The following is a 21,250-nucleotide window of genomic DNA, read 5'->3' as shown; positions in this document are numbered from 1 at the left end:
CACAAAGGCTGTCAGTGGCCTGGAGCATCATGTCACAACATGACACCATCAAGGCTTCTTGATAAGAAATTTTCGACAGTGGCATTGGAGGGAGGAACCATGTCATCAGCTGCTAAAATTATGAGTTATTATTATTATTATTATTATTATTATCAATGTTCGCACTCTTGTTATACACTGAGGTAAAGGAAGTAGTGGGACAGCGATGTGCACATATATAGATGCCGGCAGTTTCTCTTACACTAAGTGTAAAAGTGTAGTGCATTGGCAGAGCTATAATTTGTATTCAGGTGATTTATGTGAAAAGGTTTCTGATATGATTATCGCCACACAACTGGAATCAACAGACTTTGAGCCTGGAATGGTGGCAGGAGCTATATGTATGGGACATCCCATTTCAGAAATCGTAAGAGAATTGAATGTTCAGAGAGCCACAGTGTCAAGGTTATGCCTAGAAATCCAAATACAGGCATTACCTGTCAGCACGGACAGTGCAGTGCTTGACAGTCTCCACTTGATGACCGAGGGCAGCAGTGATTGTGTAGAGTTGTCTGTGTTAACAGTCAAGCAACACTGCTTGAAATAACCATATAAATCAATGTAGGACGCACTTCACATGTATCCATTTGTCGTTAATGGGTTATGGCAGCAGACAACCGAATCAAGTACCTTTATTAACAGCACAAAATTATCTGTAGCGCCTGTCCTAGGACACATTGGTGTAACTCTACGTGACTGAAAAATTGTAGCGTGGTGAGATGAGACCTAATTTCAATTGGTAAGAGCTCGTGCAGCAGACCCCATGAAGTATGGACGCAAGTTATCGAAGTGGCACTGAGCGAGCTGGCGGTGGCTCCACAATGGTGTAGGCTGTAGTAACTTCAACGTGACAAAAAAAACTAAAGATGGAACTTCTACAAGTGAAACGACCAGCAGTGATGTTTATATTGTTAACTGTTTTCCCCCAGAATTAGTCGCGTTTGCCAAAGGTGTGGTTGGGTAGGGATTTCAAAGGGCACAGCTTAAAATGCTGCATGAGAAACCAGCAGCAATGACATTTATACTCTCACTTGTTACGAACGTTTTGCTGTTTTCTCCGAATATGTCACAATTTTCGATTGTTTTTTTTTAGGCAGGAACCAGAGCAAAGTTTCACGTGCTGTGATGACATATACATTCTTGCTTGTCACAGTTATTTAGCCGTAATCGAATCTTTAACAAATCTTCCGTAAATTCGCTGTCAGCATAAAGTATTGAACCATACAGCAACTGAGGGACGTCACATGAACCTAAGGCCAAACAGTTGTCGAATCCAAAATGAGAAATGCCGAATACTGGTTGTAGCTTATGCATTTCAGTCAGTTGTCTTGTTCTGTTCTGTCACGTTCTATTTCGTCGTGTGAAGATGTTGAATAATCTCCTTGGGATCGAGTTTCCGAAGGAAATATTTCATGGGTAACTTTCTGGCTAAAATGGAGCATTTCCACGTCTCTCGCTATATGGTTCAATACCTGAAAAGTTTCTTAAATTAATTGTCCTTTACTGAACAAGTAAAATGAGATAACAATTAGGAATTTGCTTGCAGTAAATTATCTCTGGTCAATTTCCGTCTCTGACAGCAAGCGTTGGCAGCAGTGCTTTCCGGACTTCCACCAACGTGTTCGTTCGTCCTTTTTATGGCGGATCTGAAGTAGTGGTGAAAGTATTCGGTGGATGGTCAGAAGAAGGAATTAAAATGGTAATACGAGATTAGAAAATAAGTCTAGAAATTGTTAAGTTATTAATTATTTCATAATTATTTTAGATAATCTTGCTGTGGGAATAGAATGTTTTGGTTTTGTAACACGTGTTCGGCTAAAATTGTGTGCTCGCGTGGGTAGAGGACCGGATTCTTCGTATGCTCTTTTATTTATTTTAAATTATTTGCAAGAGTTACGGAAGTTTGATATTTAGAGTCATATCTTGACATGTGAAACACTTGGATCTTTTGTTTCAATGTGTGACCTGATGTGCCTAACAGTATCCGTTTTACGTTACCCCCCCCCCCCCCCCCCCCCCCCCCCTCACCTGCGCATGTGCAACACCGAAGAAACTGTAGCCAGTTATAATTATTTCCTCGGGTTTAGGTCTAACTGCCTTCTGTTGGAAATTGCGTTTTTGTTACGGAGGTTGGCAATGTGTGTAGTTTTATTTTTGTAAGTTATGTGCTCATGGTTAAACGTTTCCAAATTGAAATTAAGGTGATCATAAATTATATGTATTAAAACGGAAACAGTTTGAAATGCTGCAAGTTCATTGGTCTTGGTGTGATTTTCCTTTCCAGTCTCTCTCGACAGCTCGCCCTCTGATCAATATACACAGCGATAAAAATGAACCCACTGGTACAACAGTTGCCTTACCATCGGTGTTCAAGGCACCTATAAGACCAGATGTGGTGAATTTTATCCATGATAGCATGAGCAAGAATCACAGACAACCATACTGTGTTAACAAGGATGCAGGTATGTTCTACTTCTATTTCTAAGGTTATGAGCTTGTAAGAGGCTATCATTTACATTTCTATTTACTGTTTGGAATGACTGGCAAGTTGCTACTTATTCCATCATGCATAGTTATTATGACCAGTGTGATGATAAATTCAAGGTCCGTGTTTTTGATTATCAATGATAAAATTTACTTATCTGATTTGGTATAACAGTTCTAAGATTTTTTTTTTTTTACTTTTGCATGTTTCTTAATTTGGTGCTTTATTGTAGGCCATCAGACAAGTGCAGAATCATGGGGAACTGGTCGTGCTGTTGCTCGTATTCCCCGTGTCCGTGGTGGTGGTACTCACCGTTCAGGACAAGGAGCTTTCGGTAACATGTGCCGTGGTGGGAGGATGTTTGCTCCCACTAAACCATGGCGCCGCTGGCATCGCAAGATCAACGTCAATCAAAAGAGATATGCGGTAGTGTCTGCCATTGCAGCTACTGGTGTTCCTGCTTTAGTCATGTCTAAGGGTAGGTGTTTTGCAAGAAATTTCATATGCACTTCAATGTCCACACTTGAGCAAACTCAATTTATTCAAGTGTTCCGAAAAAGTGCAATATAAATGAGCAACTTGGCGTTCCCTTCAGAGTAAGCATACTGTGATCGGGGCATAGGTGCTCTACAGTTTAAAAAAACGTCTGTTTTGTTGTTTTTGTGAATTATGTTCGATTTCCATATAATCCTAGTGTTAAATTGTGCATTTATTGTTAGGTCACATGATACAGGAAGTTCCTGAAATCCCATTGGTGGTTGAAGATAAAATTCAGGAATACAACAAAACAAAGCAGGCAGTCATTTTTCTGCGTCGTATCAAAGCGTGGACTGACATTCAGAAGGTAATATTTCACTTGATATTTTCTCTCGAGTACTAGAATAACTACAATGTAAATTAATTGGCATTTTTTCCCCTCTCAAACAGGTGTACAAATCCCGCAGATTTAGAGCAGGGAAAGGGAAAATGAGGAACCGCCGCCGTATTCAGAGACGAGGCCCATTGATAATCTACGGAAAAGATCAGGTTTGCTAACATGTGTAACTCTTGCATGGTTTTTGAGTTTGTGTTGATGAAATGATGAAACCCTTGAGCACTGGGTTATGAAGTCTCAGTGATTATTGTTGACATCTGATTATTATTATTATTGTTATTGTTATTGCTGTTGTCATTCTAATAGGATGTGCTTAAGTATGTTAATCTTGCTGACACGTACTTGTCACACAAAGGAAGTTTTTTCGCACTTAATTTTCTGTTTCTTGTAGGGCCTTACAAAAGCCTTCCGCAACATTCCTGGTGTTGATCTTATTGATGTTACAAAATTGAACTTACTGAAGCTTGCACCTGGTGGACATGTAGGACGGTTTGTTATTTGGACTCAGTCTGCATTTAATCAACTGGATGAATTATATGGCTCATGGCGTAAGGCTGCATCTCTGAAAAAGGGGTACAACTTACCCATGCCAAAAATGGCTAATACTGATTTGTCACGTCTTCTGAAAGCTGATGAAATCAAGAAAGTTCTGAGGCCGCCACAGTAAGTGGTTATTGGTTCTGAGAATACCATAAATTTTTGCCATGTTCTCAAAACTGGCAGTTGTCATATGTTCCTGCTCATATTATTTGTAATAAACAGTAAAATTTCTTTCCAATAATTAGACTTAGTCTTACTAATTGAGTTAAAAGATAAAATGATGATAAACCCTTGAGCACTGGGTTATGAATTTGCAGTGATTATTGTTGACATCTGATCTTCATTATGATAAATATTTACTGGTTAATTATGTTGTTTTTGCTGATGTACTAACTTACTTGCAGGAAGAAAGTGGTCCGTCGTGTGAGGAAACTGAATCCGCTTAGAAATACTCGTGCTATGTTGAAGTTGAATCCTTATGCTGCTGTGTTGAAGAGGAAGGCAATTCTCACTGCACTAAAGCGTAAAGAAGATAGGGACCAACTTCTTGCAAAGAAAAGGGGGGTAAGTGCAGCTAACTGTAATCAATCAGCAAGTGCTTTGCCATAAAATTCGTAGACCCATGCATCTAAGTGTCCACAATTGAATGAACTTGGTTTAATAAAGTGCTCTGAAAGAGTGCAACATGAACAGCAGGTTTCCACTCTGTTCATAGTATGCTTCCCTCTCATGGGACATACGCGCTCTATAGTTGTGGGGGGGAAAAAGAAACGTTTCTATGTAATTCCAGTGCTAAACTGTGTTAATCTAGGTTATGCAATCTATTCTACCCACCTTTGGCACTTAACATTTTACATTAGCATTGCATTGTCTGCATGTGTTACATTGCCACATCATGTGAAGGTGGTACACAATTTACATAAACTCTTCATTGATGAGTTGCCATTGCTTCATTAACATCTTAGCTGTGCAAGTTTTCCCTTTCTCTCACTGGTTCTATTGGCTAAGTGTCTCCTTGTTGTCACAATCAATGGACAGTTTGCATGTCAAGGGAGTGGCCTTGTAGTGCATTTTTGTGTTCTGACATTCCTGCTGCCCACTTACTCCTTTCCAACCCTTAGTCATTACTGTAGGTGTTTTAATTAAATTATAAAAATATTTCATAACCTGCTGTTAGGATGTCTGTCATTAATATTATCCATATCACTTCTGATTCTTGTGTGTTATTGCTATGCAGTTCAAAACATGGTAGGTTACATGAATTATGAATAAATGTAAAATCGTTACAGTGGTGTCTTCATAACACTTACCAAATCAGTGATAATGTTCTTCATAGTCCTCCCTTGTGTGTTATTGCTATGCAGTTCAAAACATGGTAGGTTACATGAATTATGAATAAATGTAAAATCGTTACAGTGGTGTCTTCATAACACTTACCAAATCAGTGATGATGTTCTTCATAGTCCTCCAAAAATGTTAAACTGCTATTTTGCTCTGAATTAAGGAAACATTTGTAAGTTTTCTATATGAGGATAGTAGTGTGTCCTATATAACTATAGCAAAAAAATACTATCATAACTCACTCAATGTTTGTTATTTTTGGGCCTTAAAAGTGGATTTTTGAAAATTGGGATACCAAACTTTGGAGGTCATTTTGACTTATTTTTCAATATAGGGTATTATGTACAAGACAATCATGTCAATTACAATGTTGTAACTTGGTGCAGACATATTCATAATTTAGCTAACATCTCTAAACTGAAAGTGTCATGCACTTAGGAATGAAAGTGGCTGTCATTCAGTAAAGGTGAAAGGTAAAATTTTTTAAAACCTGTTTTGAACTTCTCAATTATAGGGTAATCGCATATAAAAAAATTAAAATATTTAAAGATGGTTAAGCAACCAACTTAATTTTTATCGGACGTCACTTCATTTGGATTGACCCACAGTGGGTAATAACTGAAGATGACTGTAGTAGAACCAACCTATAGTGTTGGTTTACAAAACTCTTCCTTACACTTATTGTAAGTGGCCTTTCTTCTGGGTTATTTCTGAAAACAGTGAAGGTTTTTAAATGTCTTGCAACTCCAAGGAAATGCGTACTTTTGTCACCAAATGTTTTGTTTAATTGAAATAAAATTAGTGGTTTTAATGAAACACATACATAATTTGGCTTGCTTTCTCCATCTAAAACAGTTAATTACAATAGATTGTGATTTTAGTACAAAAGATTCTTGCTCGCATGAGGAGAGAGAGAGAAGTCCTGACATTTGTGAGATCTCAAAATTTGTCAGAGAAAAACTCTAAAACTAGCCTGGAAATCAGACACATATTGGCCAACTTCATGTGGGGAAACTTGTGGTAACCCTGCACAATGTTACATTCATGCTGTTGCAGTGTGATGAAAGGATGAACTATTTAAAATGTCTCTAGTTCAGTGACATGCTTTGATACATTACAAAGGAACCATATATCATTGATCACTAGTTAATTTTCCACGTAAAATTAAAGATTTTGTATTCTCATAATTCTACTACTTGTTTCATAATTGTGTAATTACCTCATAATATTCCAAAAAACGTGGAACATTTCGATGCAGAAGTTTTGTACGAACTCTTAATTAATGGATGTTGTTTACAATTTTTATTGTTGCTTACTGATATAAGAATGCTGTGATTTTTAGTCGTCCAATTTTATGCACTTAGAGCCCCAACTTGAACATTTTAATTTGTTCAGGTGTCTCTAGCAAGTGCAATATGAATTCATGCTGTTGCTTTCTGTCTCACCTGACTTCTTAGGTGAAGAGTGCAGCATGAACAGAACTGGTGTGCTCTTGATTTGAATTCTGTTGCTGCCAACTGAATAGACAGAATTGTAGGTTAAGTAAATCCATAGACTCTTAGTGAAGTATGGAAAATTAAAAGTAAGTTAGCCTTTTCCTCGTGGTTGGGGCTGGGGGTGGGGATGGCAGATTAGGGAAACTATTTTTCTGCAAATATTCTCTCCTTTTGCCACCTCCTCCCCTTCTCCTTGTGAAATAACAGCTACAATAAATTCATATGCAACGGTGAAAATAAAAGCTACTCCATTAACGAACCTTGATGTGGCATTTGTGAAGAAATATTTTCCCAGAGGTATTGAATGTATTTCCTTATGTAATGCATCTGAATTCAATCGAATTAGCTGCCTATTCTGCCAAATACTGGGAACACAAATATCAATTTCCCTAGGATGTTTTCTACAGTTTTTACTGTATATCTCTAGGGTAACAGCACTGTACAAGAATAATCGAGATACTAAAGAATGAGCCAGGTTGCACCTTGTTCAGCTTGTTTTGTGACTACTTAAAGGTCTCTCACCAATCAGAAGTGGGCAACACGAACTATTAAGCTGCAGTGCTTAAATTAAAATTACATTATAGGTAACACTTCATGTTCGATCTAGTCCCCTCCAATCACAGCACTCAGCATCACGTGACTCATTGGATTGGCTGTTAACAAATTGTCATTCCGTTCATATTCAGAGAGCACACACACACACACACACACACACACACACACACACACACACACACACACCCCATCTAATAGTGAAAGTTTGATTGCTATTTTTACTCAGTTTTATGTGTTCATTTCTAATACTTTCGCACATCGTTTCTGTATTGTACTGGCTTTATTTGCTCTTATTTGTCTTCCTATCCTTCTTTTTTGTGTCAAATCTGCCAATTTTGCCTATAATCTGTGACCAAGTGCTAACGAGGACTTCACATCAGTTTACGCGACAGCTGTTGTTGTTGTGGTCTTCAGTGCTGAGACTGGTTTGACGCAGCTCTCCATGCTACTCTATCCTGTGCAAGCTCCTTCATCTCCCAGTATCTATTGCAACCTACACCCTTCTGAATCTGCTTAGTGTATTCATCTCTTGGTCTCCCTCTACGATTTTTACCCTCACGCTGCTCTCCACTGCTAGATTTGTGATTCCTTGATGCCTCAGAACATGCCCTACCAACCGGTCCCTTCTTCTTGTCAAGTTGTGCTACGAACTCCTCTTCTCCCCTATTCTATTCAATACCTCCTCATTAGTTATGTGATCTACCCATCTAATCTTCAGCATTCTTCTGTAGCACTACATTTAGGAAGTGAAAATGAGTTTCAAGTAACCATTGACAAAGTGAAATTAGTTAACTTTTAGTGTTGAAACTGAATTTTTTTTTGTCTAGAGTAGCTCATATTGGTTAGCCCTAATCACTGTGCACAAAGCAATCATGATTTCTTTTTGCCGCAGGATATTGATCACTGTTTCCTGAAATATATTGCACACTAAAAGGTTGTGGTTAGCTTAGTATCTAAGTTTAAATTCAGGGCAACAAAACATGCCGTCTGCTGCAGTTTACTCCTTGCTTACTTAAAATCAGCCGCATTTTTGAAGTGACTCACTGTTATTGTGTCACCTGCAATTGAGCAGTAGCTGACAGCCAGTGCCACAACACTTCAACAATTGTGTAACTTTAATGAGACTAAATACCTAAAATTGTTTAAGTTGAGTGTAGCTCCACTGATTGAGCAAGCATTATGTTATGGATGTTAGATATGAATGTAACTGCCTTCTAAGTTTGTCGTCTTAACCTTTCTTGCCTCCATGCTTCTATAGTTCATATTGTTGTTTCCATTTATACATAAGTGGAGATCTTTATACAGTAAAACATATAGGTTAGTTTATTTTCCCTCCTATAGCCCTTCACACCATAGACATTGTTTCATTGCACTGTCTTCAGGCCATGAGTGGCCTACCGGGACCATCTGACCACTGTGTCATTCTCGATGGAGAATGCGGATAGGAGGGGCGTGGGGTCAGCATACTGCTCTCCCGGTCGTAAGATCATATTTTTGACCAGAGCCTCTACTATTCGGTCAAGTAGCTCCTCATTGGCATCATGAGGCTGACTGCACCCCGAAAAATGGCAACAGCACATGGCGGCCTGAATGGTCACCCATCCAAGTGCCGACCACGCCCGACAGCGCTTAACTTCGGTGATCTCACGGGAACCAGTGTATCCACTGCGACAAGGCTGTTGCCAGTTTCATTACAATATATTAAAACTAAGTAACTAAAATTGATGGCATTGAATGTAGTTACGATGTGGTAATATTTTGAAACATCTTTATAGTTCGCAGCTTCACGTAAGAGAACCAATAAATAAAGCAAATTTGCATTGTAAGCTGTACAGTCAAATATATCAACTTGGTTAGCAGTGTCATACAAAATGAGTGTACACAATATTGGTTAGTTTAACAGTAAGTTGATGAAATTCGACAGTTTGTTTTTTCACTCAAATAATGTTTGGCTTTTGCAATGGCAATACTAAACTACTGCCACTTTGAATAACTTCTTTTGTCCGCGAGGATGAATAGCTCCTTTAAATGTGGACAGATTTGTTACTTAAATCTTGCTAGACGTCAGTGTTGTTATATAGAGGGAAACTGATTCTCTGTGGCATCATATTTATAAATGAGATGAAATTCATTCAAAAGCATTTACTGTTTGTAACAGAATTGTCAGGATTAAGTGTTGGGTGGGATTTGGTAGTACTCTGCTGATTTAATTGTACAATATGTGGATTTTTAGTTAATAATAAAATTCAAAACTCGTTCAGCATGTCCTTGTGTGGTGAGTGATTGGAGCTTTTGGTTGTGTGTTAACATAAGGATTGCATGGGGATGCTGTTTGTACCTTCAGTAAAAGTAACTGCTAAGTTAAACAAACTTCTGTTTGTTCTGTTGTTACATGAAATAGTGTTGCCAATGCAAAATTACGTATAGCTATTTACTTTCTGATAATTGTATCTTCTTTGAAATGTCAAAAGCAGTTGGGTATCAGAGGATCATGATGTAGTCCTGTCTATAACCATTTTGTTACCGGTTTCTAAGGTAGTATTTTTTGCTTTGATATTTTCCAAAATGTGATTAGAGCCTTGTCATTCAGGTGCCTAATGCTGTGTACTCCCACATTTGGCAGTGCTGGAAAAATATATGTAACTTCCTTTCTTAATCTATTATTGGCCCATGTTAAAATGGGAGAGTGAAAATTTTAAGATCTTGAAAAGCTCTTAAAAGTATTGCGGTATTCAACTGAATATGGTAGTAGCTACATTTGAGGAACTTTCAGAGAGGACCATATGGACTGCCCTTACTTGATTTGCTAAGATTTGATGTTGAGTCTCTGAACGTCCATGTCTCAAAACAGTAAGACGCAATTCTGAAAACCTCGAATCTGAAGAGTTAATAGCACTGTTAAGTGGAAAACATTTTTCATTTTAATACTCATAGCATATATTGGAAATTACTCGGTTGGATTCCTGTTAGTAGTACTTTTACTAAAATTTTATATTATCAAATAAAAATAAATGGTGAAACATTTCTTTATACAAATGGAATATTTGTGAAAATTGAGTCATGTGAAAGTAAAAAAATCTATTAAATTTCGAGAAACAAAAAGCAAAGTAAAGGAGTTTGGTCACAATATCATGAAATATTTAACTAATATTTCCATTTGGTACTACAGAATTTTATTGTTTAAAAAAAATTCTACTTAAGTCTACGCCACCTAGGACAGCACTTCAGTGCATAGAGGCAGAGTGGAAAGGAAGCGTGGGGGGGGGGGGAGAGAGCACTGCACATGAGCGGCCATATAAAAGCCAATGTTGCCGAACTGCATTACTGCAGATAAGCCAGGCTAGTTTACCTATGGTGCATCATATTATATGTTCAAATCTATGAAGGAATAATAAATATTAAAACCAATTTCGATCGATCGTCATGAGAGAAATATTAATTCACGTGCACTGCTCCAGTTACTGTGCGCGACGTCGGGAGGTGAGAACAGCTGACACAGTTTTGTGAAGATGTAAAGTACAATGTTTCACAACATGACATTGAAACTGCTTGCAATAATCACCATTTATTGCTATTTGAATTGCATTATAAGTAAAAATTTAACACACAATAAAATTAAACTTAGAGCACAAACTGAAATCATTAAATTTGCTTGAAAACTACTTCTGCTCAATTCTTCTTGGTTGGCTCTGCAGCCCTTGAACCTTGGCCTCCTGTATCACCTACCTCCATTCTTCTGTCCATCCCCTTCCTTCTCCAATTTCTTAGTCCCATCACCTTTAGATCTTCTTCCATATCGTCCAATCACCATTTCACGGATGTACCTCTTCTCCTTCTACCGTCTGGTTTTCCTGTTAAAATTTTCTTGACACTCATGCAGGACATGTACAGAGAATGCCAGAAACTATCTTATTCTTCCCTGCTTAATTTTAACAGTAGTATTCATATGTCCAAAAAGTGTTTGTAGTTCTAACACGTTCTACATGACAATGAGACCGTATTTATAACCCATTGAACAAGCAAACAATTAACCATCATCTACAAATAACTCCAGGGAATCTGACCAGTAATGTAGAAAACCAATGATATCATGGACAGTTAACAATTAAGACCTCCCCCCGTGAACCATGGACCTTGCCGTTGGTGGGGAGGCTTGCGTGCCTCAGTGATACAGATAGCTGTACCGTATGTTCAACCACAACGGAGGGGTATCTGTTGAGAGGCCAGACAAATGTGTGGTTCCTGAAGAGGGGCAGCAGCCTTTTCAGTAGTTGCAGGGGTAGTGGTCTGGATGATTGACTGATCTGGCTTTGTAAAAATAACGAAAACGGCCTTGCTGTACTGGTACTGCGAACGGCTGAAAGCAAGGGGAAACTACGGCCGTAATTTTTCCCGAGGGCATGCAGCTTTACTGTATGATTAAATGATGATGGCGTCCTCTTGGGTAAAATATTCCGGAGGTAAAATAGTCCCCCATTCGGATATCCAGGCAGGGACTAATCAAGAGGACGTTGTTATCAGGAGAAAGAAAACTGGCGTTCTACAGATCGGAGTGTGGAATGTCAGATCCCTTAATCGGGCAGGTAGGTTAGAAAATTTAAAAAGGTAAATGGATAGGTTAAAGTTGGATATAGTGGGAATTAGTGAAGTTCAGTGGCAGGAGGAACAAGACTCCTGGTCAGGTGACTACAGGGTTATAAACACAAAATCAAATAAGGGTAATGCAGGAGTAGGTTTAATAATAAATAGGAATGCGGGTAAGCTACTACAAACAGTATAGTGAACGCATTATTGTGGCCAAGATAGATACGAAGCCCACACCTACTACAGTAGTACAAGTTTATATGCCAACTAGCTCTGCAGATGATGAAGAAATTGAAGAAATGTACGATGAAGTAAAAGAAATTATTCAGATAGTGAAGGGAGACGAAAATTTAATAGTAATGGGTGACTGGAATTCGACAGTAGGAAAAGGGAGAGAAGGAAACATAGTAGGTGAATATGGATTGGGGCTAAGAAATGAAAGAGGAAGCCGCCTGGTAGAATTTTGCACAGAGCACAACTTAGTCATAGCTAACACTTGGTTTAAGAATCATGAAAGAAGGTTGTATACGTGGAAGAATCCTGGAGATACTAAAAGGTATCAGATAGATTATATAATGGTAAGACAGAGATTTAGGAACCAGGTTTTAAATTGTAAGACACTTCCAGGGGCAGATGTGGACTCTGACCACAACCTATTGGTTATGACTCATGGATTAAAACTGAAGAAACTGCAAAAAGGTGGGAAATTAAGGAGATGGGACCTGGATAAACTGAAAGAACCAGAGGTTTTACAGAGTTTCAGGGAGAGCATAAGGGAGCAATTGACAGGTATGGGGGAAAGAAATACAGTAGAAGAAGAATGGGTAGCTTTGAGGGATGAAGTAGGTAAAAAGACGAGGGCTAGTAGAAATCCTTGGGTAACAGAAGAAATATTGAATTTAATTGATGAAAGGAGAAAATATAAAAATACAGTAAATGAAGCAGGCAAAAAGGAATACAGACGTCTCAAAAACGATATCGACAGGAAGTGCTAAATGGCTAAGCAGGGATGGCTAGATGACAAATGTAAGGATCGAGAGGCTTATCTCACTGGGGTTAAGATAGATACTGCCTACAGGGAAATTAAAGAGAGCTTTGGAGATAAGAGAACCATTTGTATGAACATCAAGAGGTCCGATGGAAACCCAGTTCTAAGCAAAGAAGGGAAAGCAGAAAGGTGGAAGGAGTATATAGAGGGTCTATACAAGGGCGATGTACTTGAGGACAATATTATAGAAATGGTAGAGGATGTAGATGAAGATGAAATGGGAGATACAATACTGCGTGTGGAGTTTGACAGAGCACTGAAAGACCTGATATGAAACAAGGCCCCCGGAGTAGACAACATTCCATTGGAACTACTGACGGCCTTGGGAGAGCCAGTCCTGACAAAACTCTACCATCAGGTGAGCAAGATGTATGAGACGGGTGAAATACCCTGAGGCTTCAAGAAGAGTATAATAATTCCAATCCCAAAGAAAGCAGCTGCTGACAGATGTGAAAATTACCGAACTATCAGTTTAATAAGTCACAGCTGCAAGATACTAACGCGAATTCTTTACAGACGAATGGAAATACTAGTAGAAACTGACCTTGGCGAAGATCAGTTTGGATTCCGTAGATATGTTCGAACACGTGAGGCAATACTGACCCTATGACTTATATTAGAAGCTAGATTAAGGAAATTCAAACCTACGTTTCTAGCATTTGTAGACTTAAGAGAAAGCTTTTGACAATGTTGATTGGAATACTCTCTTTCAAATTCTAAAGGTGGCAGGAGTAAAATACAGGGAGCGAAAGGCTATTTACAATTTGTACAGAAAGCAGATGGCAGTTACAAGAGTCAAGGGGCATGGAAAGGGAAGCAGTGGTTGGGAAAGGAGTGAGACAGGGTTGTAGCCTCTCCCCGATGTTATTCAATCTGTATATTGAGCAAGCAGTGAAGGAAACAAGAGAAAAATTCGGAATAGGTATTAAAATCCATGGAGAAGAAATAAAAACTTTGAGGTTCGCCGATGACATTGTAATTCCGTCAGAGACGGCAAAGGACATGGAAGAGCAGTTGAACGGAATGGACAGTGTCTTGAAAGGAGGATATAAGATGAACATCAACAAAAGCAAAACTAGGGTAATGGAATGTAGTTGAATTAACTCGGATGATGTTGAGGGAATTAGATTAGGAAATGAGACACTTAAAATAGTAAAGGAGTTTTGCTATTTGGGGAGCAAAATGTAGAGAGGATATTAACTGTAGACTGGCAATGGCAAGGAAAGCGTTTCTGAAGAGAAATTTGTTAACATCGAGTGTAGATTGAAGTGTCAGGAAGTCGTTTCTGAAAGTATTTGTTTGGAGTGTAGCCATGTATGGAAGTGAAACATGGATGATAGAGAGTTTGGACAAGAAGAGAATAGCTTTCGAAATGTGGTGCTACAGAAGAATGCTCAAGATTAGATGGGTAGATCACATAACTAATGAGGAAGTATTGAATAGGATTGGGGAGAAGAGAAGGTTGTGGCACAACTTGACCAGAAGAAGGGATCGGTTGGTAGGACATGTTCTGAGGCATCAAGTGATCACCAATGTAGTATTGGAGGGCAGCGTGGAGGGTAAAAATCGTAGAGGGAGACCAAGAGATGACTACACCACTCATATTCAGGATGATGTAGGTTGCAGTGGGTACTGGGAGATGAAGCAGCTTGCACAGGATAGAGTAGCATGGAGAGCTGCATCAAACCAGTCTCAGGACTGAAGACGACAACAATTACGATCATTTTACAGCCTTACTAGCTCATGCCTTCAAAATGAGGTTTAAAATGTGGTCGGCAAAGTGTTGAACATTGTAGTTTGCATAATTGAAGTTACAAAGTCCTAATGAAAAAGGCTAGGAGGTTTTCATTCTACATCTACATGTATACTCTTCAAATTTAAGTGCTTGGCAGAGGGTTCATTGAGCCACCTTCACAAATCTCTATTATTCCAAACTCGGATTTTCCTTATTTTATCGTGGTGATCGTTTCTTCTTATGTAGGTGAGTGTCAAATTATTTTCGCATTTGGAGGAGAAAGTTCGTGACTGGAATTTCGTGCGAAGATTATGTATCAACGAAAAGTGACTTTCTCTTAATGATGTCTAGCAAAAATGCTGTATCATTTCTGTGACACTCTCCCCCATATTTCGCGATAATACAAAACGTGCTGCCTTTCAACTTTTTCGATGTACTCTGTCCTACCTGGTATGGATCCCACACTGCGCAGCAGTATTCTAAAAGAGGACGGACAAGTGTAGTGTCGGCAGTCTCCTTAGTAGATATGTTACATTTTCTAAGTGCCCTGGCAGTAAAAGGCAGTCTTTGCTTAGTCTTCCCCACAGCATTATGTGTGTTCGTTCCAATTTAAGTTGTTCATAAGTGTAATTCCTAGGTATTTAGTTGAATTTACAGCTTTTAGATTAGACTGATTTATCATGTGGAAGTTGAGTTCCTTTTAGCACCTGTGTGTGTGACCTCACACTTAGTTATTTAGGATCAACTTCCACTTCTTGCACCATTCAGATATCTTCTCTAAATTGTTTTGCAGTTTGTTTTGATCTTCTGATGACTTTACTAGTCAGCCGAAGATGGATGCTCAGATTGTCTCCCAAATTGTTTTTATAGGTAAGGAACAGCAAAGGACCTGTAACGCTACCGTGAGGAATGCCAGAAGTCACTTCTGTTTTACTCGATGACTTTCGTTTGTTTTGATCTTCTGATGACTTTACTAGTCAGCCGAAGATGGATGCTCAGATTGTCTCCCAAATTGTTTTTATAGGTAAGGAACAGCAAAGGACCTGTAACGCTACCGTGAGGAATGCCAGAAGTCACTTCTGTTTTACTCGATGACTTTCAATTACTACAAATTGTGACCTCTGACAGGAAATCACAAATCCAGTCATATAACTGAATGATATTCCATAAGCACGTAATTTCACTACGAGCTGTTTGTGTGGTATAGTGTCAAAAGCCTTCCGGAAATCCAGAAAGACGGAATTGATCTGAAATCCCTTGTTAATAGCGCTCGACACTTCATGTTAATAAAGAGCTAGTTGTGTTTCTCAGGAAAAATGTATCAGCATTATTTTGTATGAAACTGTTATGTTGTCAAATTTTTTAAACCACGCGTAATTAAACTAAGAAATATTATTACTTTCGTTCCAAAGTCTACATTGTAATACCATCATCACTTTTATTTGAGTTGGTTCCCGAACTATGATTTTAAATTTATGATGATAGGTTGAAGGCTTATATCCATCACTACCCTGTCAGATTATTTTTTCTGAAACTTTTTGGCAGGACACACAGACTGTGCCCACACTACTGGGTGGGATGTTGTCTGTCTGCCTCATTGTCTGTTGCCTCAAGCACATGAGATTCCCTGTGTGTTATCTTGAATGCTTTTTCGCCATATAGTCCTAAAACACTTTGCCCAAACTAATTCCATTAGGCAACAATGACATGATGCGTGGGTAAATTCCAAAACTGTGATCCCATTCACGTGCAAGGAATTTAAGTTTGTGCATTCTGTCACACGACTTGTACAGTATGAATTAACAAGCTGCAGGAGATCATGAATCTGGTTTATATGGTGCTAAATTTTATTTTTAAGCAGGGGGAAATCCACTTTTCTGGTGTTTGTACTTGATGTTTGCTGTTCAAAAGTTGAATTCTAAATGGCAGTGACATATTTCGAAGCAAGGTATGAAAAGAATTGTGCGTCATGTTACGAAACTGACAGTGTTCATTGCTGAATGGTAATCACTGCTGTTTTTCTTGCACGTAAATAAAAGTTTCTCAGAAATAAAACCAGAAGAGGAGTCAGCATGAAGAATGATTATCCAAGGACTCGTCCCTGTGAGAACTTAAACTGCCAGTTCCATATCTCATTTTCCTGCAGATATTCTTGGAATGATTCTAACTGACCCATGTTTCGTCAAGGTAATACACCGTTGAACTACCTCTTCCTCTTGTATCGTGAATCTTTATATAGGATATAGTTCATACTGCACCCATGTCACTTCTCTGAACTAAACTCTCTACCTAACATCTGGAACCGTCGTCTTTTAAAAATCTTTATCTTGACGAAGTGCTTACCACTGAAGCCTGCATAACTGACATGTTTTTGTTATTTCTAGCATTTATCACTCACATGGAGCACTTGGTAATACATTGTTGTTGCTGGTCTCTTGCGATTTTGATGCTTTCTGGGTGATACGATGCTTTCCACGGTTCCTACAGCTGACTCTTAATTTACAATTCTCTTTACGGTTCTCTTGCCGAGACCACATGGTTCTGCAGTCCGTTGTTGTTTTTCAATGTAACAGTAGCAGACATTTCTAATTCGCGTTTGAAAAAGTTACATATGCGGTAAATAATCTGCCTTGCCTGCTTGTGAAGTTCTTCACGTTTATTGCTGTCACTTGAATTTTTTAAAATAACACTTAAAACATTTACAATATACACATTCACAGCTATACTACTGTGAGAAAAAGTAACAAAAAATTGATAGTTGAATGAATAATTAGGTTGTCGTGAAGTGTGGAAACAGTGCAGCATGTGGTAGTGAGATTCTCGCTCTCTAGCTGTAACACTGCTAGCCGCTCAGAAAGAGAACGAGTATTATTGGCCGCTAGTGGCGGGAGGTGCGCAGAATGGCTCTGAAAATTGCCACCTTCTTACATGATGTGAAAAATAGTGAGAGCTAAGCCAGTGATCTCAAGATAGTGATTTAATGCCAGCTATCAGTGGCTTTGTTAAAACACTCTAGGATATCTTCAAAGGTGATTTTCTTTTAGGTTGTTGAGAATTGTACTTGCTGTTGGGGCACTGACCTTGGAAATAGACCTGGGCCAGTCGAGGTCTCCTTGCTTGTCAGAAAATTTAAATTTTTGAGATATATTAAGAAAAACAGGTATAAGTATACTGCATAGCTTAATTTTAATTGCATAAACATGTTCTTGCTCTCTTTGCGTGACATGGGTTCTGAGTATAGCATCAGATTTGTTGTCGTATGTTATCGATTAGTATCAGATAGTTTTTATTCACATTGCTGAACTGGAGAAATGCTGCTGTTGACTTAGTGTATTTTTTGTTGGTGTGCTTTGGATATCAAGTTTGGGTGGTGGCAGCAGCAGCATCATTTTTTTCTTTTTGTTTCTTAGTGAGTTAGTCTTTAGATTGCTGTGGACAAGCTAAAGTGCGGTGACATGCTGCATGCAAGGTGCTGAGGATGTTTTGGAGTGGGCCTGAGAATTTCCCATGATTCCTTCTGATATATTTATGGTCCCTTCTGCTGACCTTGCTACTGCATACTTCTTTACATTGGTGAATAAAAAAGTTTAGTGTTTTGATAATACAGCATATGTGCCTCTGTGCGCTTCAGTTTGCTAAAACCTAGTTTTGATACCTTGAACTGTTCATGAAATTTGATAGGGTCTGGGTCCGAATGGACTAAATACAAATGTCTGATCAGTTTGTAATGCTTTTGTGAGGCATTTGTAGCAGACAAAATTTGGGTATACTGGAAGTACATTAAAGTTTAGTGACATCCTATTTCATGTCATTGACTGCGTGTTGTTTGCTTCCAGTAACGTGCTAAACATGTCTACTAAGGTGTTGTTAGGTTGGCAGTGAAGGATAGCTCTCATGCTGGCCAGGTATATTCAGTTTCTATCAACTGAAGTATAACAGCCCACCCCATCTCCCCATCAGCCACTGGTGTGTGTGTGTGTGTGTGTGTGTGTGTGTGTGTGTGTGTGTGTGTGTGTGTTTCAGCCCTCTTATCTGTATATCAGTAACAAGTTAAATTAGGTACTTAAAATATTTATACTTACATTTGAGCATGAATTGGCAGAATGGCATAGTGTAGAAAGACTTGCAACATAACAAGAGGCAAGTGAGAAATAAAATTCCAATTTGCATTGTGGGCAGTAATGCATGTTTAAGATCTGGTACAATTCTAATGAACTATCATTTGCGATATTAATGACACTATCGGATTTGTTATTAAACATTGTTGCACAGATACCCACTATATTAAGAAAAGATAACTAAAGGGAATGCTGCATAAAGTGAAACCATTGTTTTAATTAAAATTTAATAAGTTTTATGAACAAATTTTAGTATGACATATGCCAAACATTTGTTACAGATAACATTGACACCAACACCTGCTGAAACTAGGCGTGCTAAAATGCTGGAGTTGAGACGTGCACAAATTGCAAAGGCAAAAGCGGCTCGCCCAAAGAAGGAAAAGAAGGCCAAAAGTTCTGCAGATACCAAACCTGTGGCAAAAAAGGCAGTAGGCAAGGTAGCTGCCAAACCTAAGGCTGTTAAACCCAAAGCTGCCGCTCCAGCAAAGAAATAATTGTAGTTTTTTTTCTCTGCTGAAGAAATAAAAGATAAAGAAAAATATCACAACTGTATAACTTTTTCATTATGTAGATCCACATTGAATTAACAATTAATTTAAAATTATGGGTACAGTTTTGCAGTAATTGTCAAGGTACCATCAGGTGCTAAAAGACATTCAATAGTGTCGGGAATTACGTTTTGTGGTAACATAAAATTCTTACAAACTTTCGTCTTTGATGCAGATGTTGGAGTGTATTCTTGATTTTCAGCTTCTACTTGTATATGGTCGCAGGCAAGCGTTACGTTTATATTTTCAGGCTTGAAGTCCTTCAAATTGATAGTTGCCTGTAAGAAAAGTATTTTGACAACAAGCAGTTTGTACTTACATTAAAATAGATATAATAGCTTCCAGCGATAATTTTTTTTCTTCACCCCCCCCCCCCCCCCCCCCTGGAAAACCAATATGTAATGTTAAAATATTTTCTTGTACATTGTTGAATTATTTTCTATTTCTGCTGCTGATGGAACAAAAAAAAATTGGTACTGGAATTTTAACTGAGATGACTTAAATCTTCCATCAAAGTTCCTTGTATAATCTATGTTTGATTGAAATTGCTTTCTTAAACATTTATGGTGACTGAGTGTTGGCTATTTGCATTATACTACATTAAAAAAATGAGAAGGAATGAAACAAAATTCTACACCCTCTGATATCAATTGGATTAAGTGATACCGTGAAGGATTAATTTTTTGAGCTAGCATCTAGAACTCCCTGTGTGGAGATTGACAGAAATTCAATTCTGCAACCCTAAAATTTTGTAAGATGTCATTGAGGAGCTCCAGAAGTAAAGTGTGAATCTGTATGAACATTGTATTATGGTAAGTAAGAATGTAGCTTAGGGAGCACTTACAATTTAGGAGTCTATTTACATCACATGTCTGTAGGATGAGCTAGAAACAGTGGTTGTATACTGAATTTGATTAGTGATTTGCATTTGGTGTCTTTCTACCATGGTTGAATAACACATGCTGAATTTATCAACTGAACATGGTGGTAATAATTTACTGGACAAATTCCAAAAATTAAGGATAGAAAGGTTACACCAGAATTTGGATCATACTTTCCAACCACTTCCTAGCATTTTCTATATTTGTTAACTTAGTGACACATTAAACACTGGGAAATGTAGGTCATTTCAGGCAGTGTATTCTCATTGGCCAGCTACCTAAGGTGGCAGGCTGTTGGTGTGGCAACTGCCTGTAAAGTGCAGACTGACACTCCCTCTCCTCCTCTTCAATGATTTAGATCACACTGACAGGATACCCCATTCATATGAAGAAAAATACATTAAGTAATTGGAAAAAAGTAATGATAGGAGTGATGACCAATGCAAAGTTAGCTGACAATATTTGTTCACACCTAGGCATGTAAGTACTATGAATATTTTAAAATTTGCTGTTTGCCAGGTGTGTGCTGATATGAAACTTGCTGGCAGATTAAAACTGTGTGCCGGACGAGACTCGAACTCGGGGCCTTTGCCTTTCGTGGGTAAGTGCTCTACCACTGAGCTACCCAAGCACGTCTTGCGACCCGTCCTCACAGCTTACTGGTGGAATTAAGCTGAGAGGGGTCGTGAGGTGTGCTTGGGTAGCTCAGTGGTCGAGCACCTACATGCGAAAAGCAAAGGTCCCGAGTTCGAGTCTCGGTTTGGCACACAGTTTTAATCTGCCAGTAAGTTTCATCTGTTGACCTCTGAGCTTCACCAAACACATTTTGAGCGCACAAGTTTGACCTTGTATAGAGGAGACATATGAACAAAAGTGAGAATGTACTAAATTCCCAGAATTACGGAGAACATTCTCGAGTTTCTATGAGTAAAAATTTGGAGAATATACTTCACCTGAGAATGTTTCTGTGCAATTAAAAGGGTGGACAATGTGAGGAACATTC

General features: G+C 38.5%; 2 protein-coding genes and 1 pseudogene across 2 annotated transcripts in view; 1 reads left to right on the top strand and 2 right to left on the bottom strand.

Annotated features, from left to right (window-relative positions):
• Positions 1–1,485: 1,485 nt before the first annotated feature.
• On the top strand, positions 1,486–19,357 carry LOC126268009 (60S ribosomal protein L4). Its single transcript, XM_049973421.1, has 8 exons — positions 1,486–1,738; positions 2,324–2,501; positions 2,757–3,002; positions 3,244–3,368; positions 3,452–3,550; positions 3,790–4,061; positions 4,343–4,502; positions 19,097–19,357. Exons 1-8 carry the CDS (start codon positions 1,736–1,738, stop codon positions 19,310–19,312), a joined length of 1,299 nt encoding a protein of 432 aa, XP_049829378.1. The 5' UTR covers positions 1,486–1,735; the 3' UTR covers positions 19,313–19,357.
• On the bottom strand, positions 8,897–9,014 carry LOC126289520 (5S ribosomal RNA; annotated as a pseudogene).
• Positions 19,237–21,250, bottom strand: part of LOC126268017 (uncharacterized) — a 182,171-nt gene continuing 180,157 nt past the window's right edge. Inside the window, exon 4 of the mRNA XM_049973433.1 lies at positions 19,237–19,644. Within this exon, the coding sequence (XP_049829390.1) occupies positions 19,420–19,644 (225 nt within the window). The 3' untranslated portion in view covers positions 19,237–19,419. The remainder of the gene's footprint in view (positions 19,645–21,250) is intronic.

This window comes from Schistocerca gregaria, chromosome 1 (genome assembly GCF_023897955.1).
Source record: "Schistocerca gregaria isolate iqSchGreg1 chromosome 1, iqSchGreg1.2, whole genome shotgun sequence".
NCBI lineage: Eukaryota > Metazoa > Arthropoda > Insecta > Orthoptera > Acrididae > Schistocerca > Schistocerca gregaria.
Note: the sequence above shows the minus strand (reverse complement) of the source record. Positions and strands in the feature narration are given on the sequence as shown.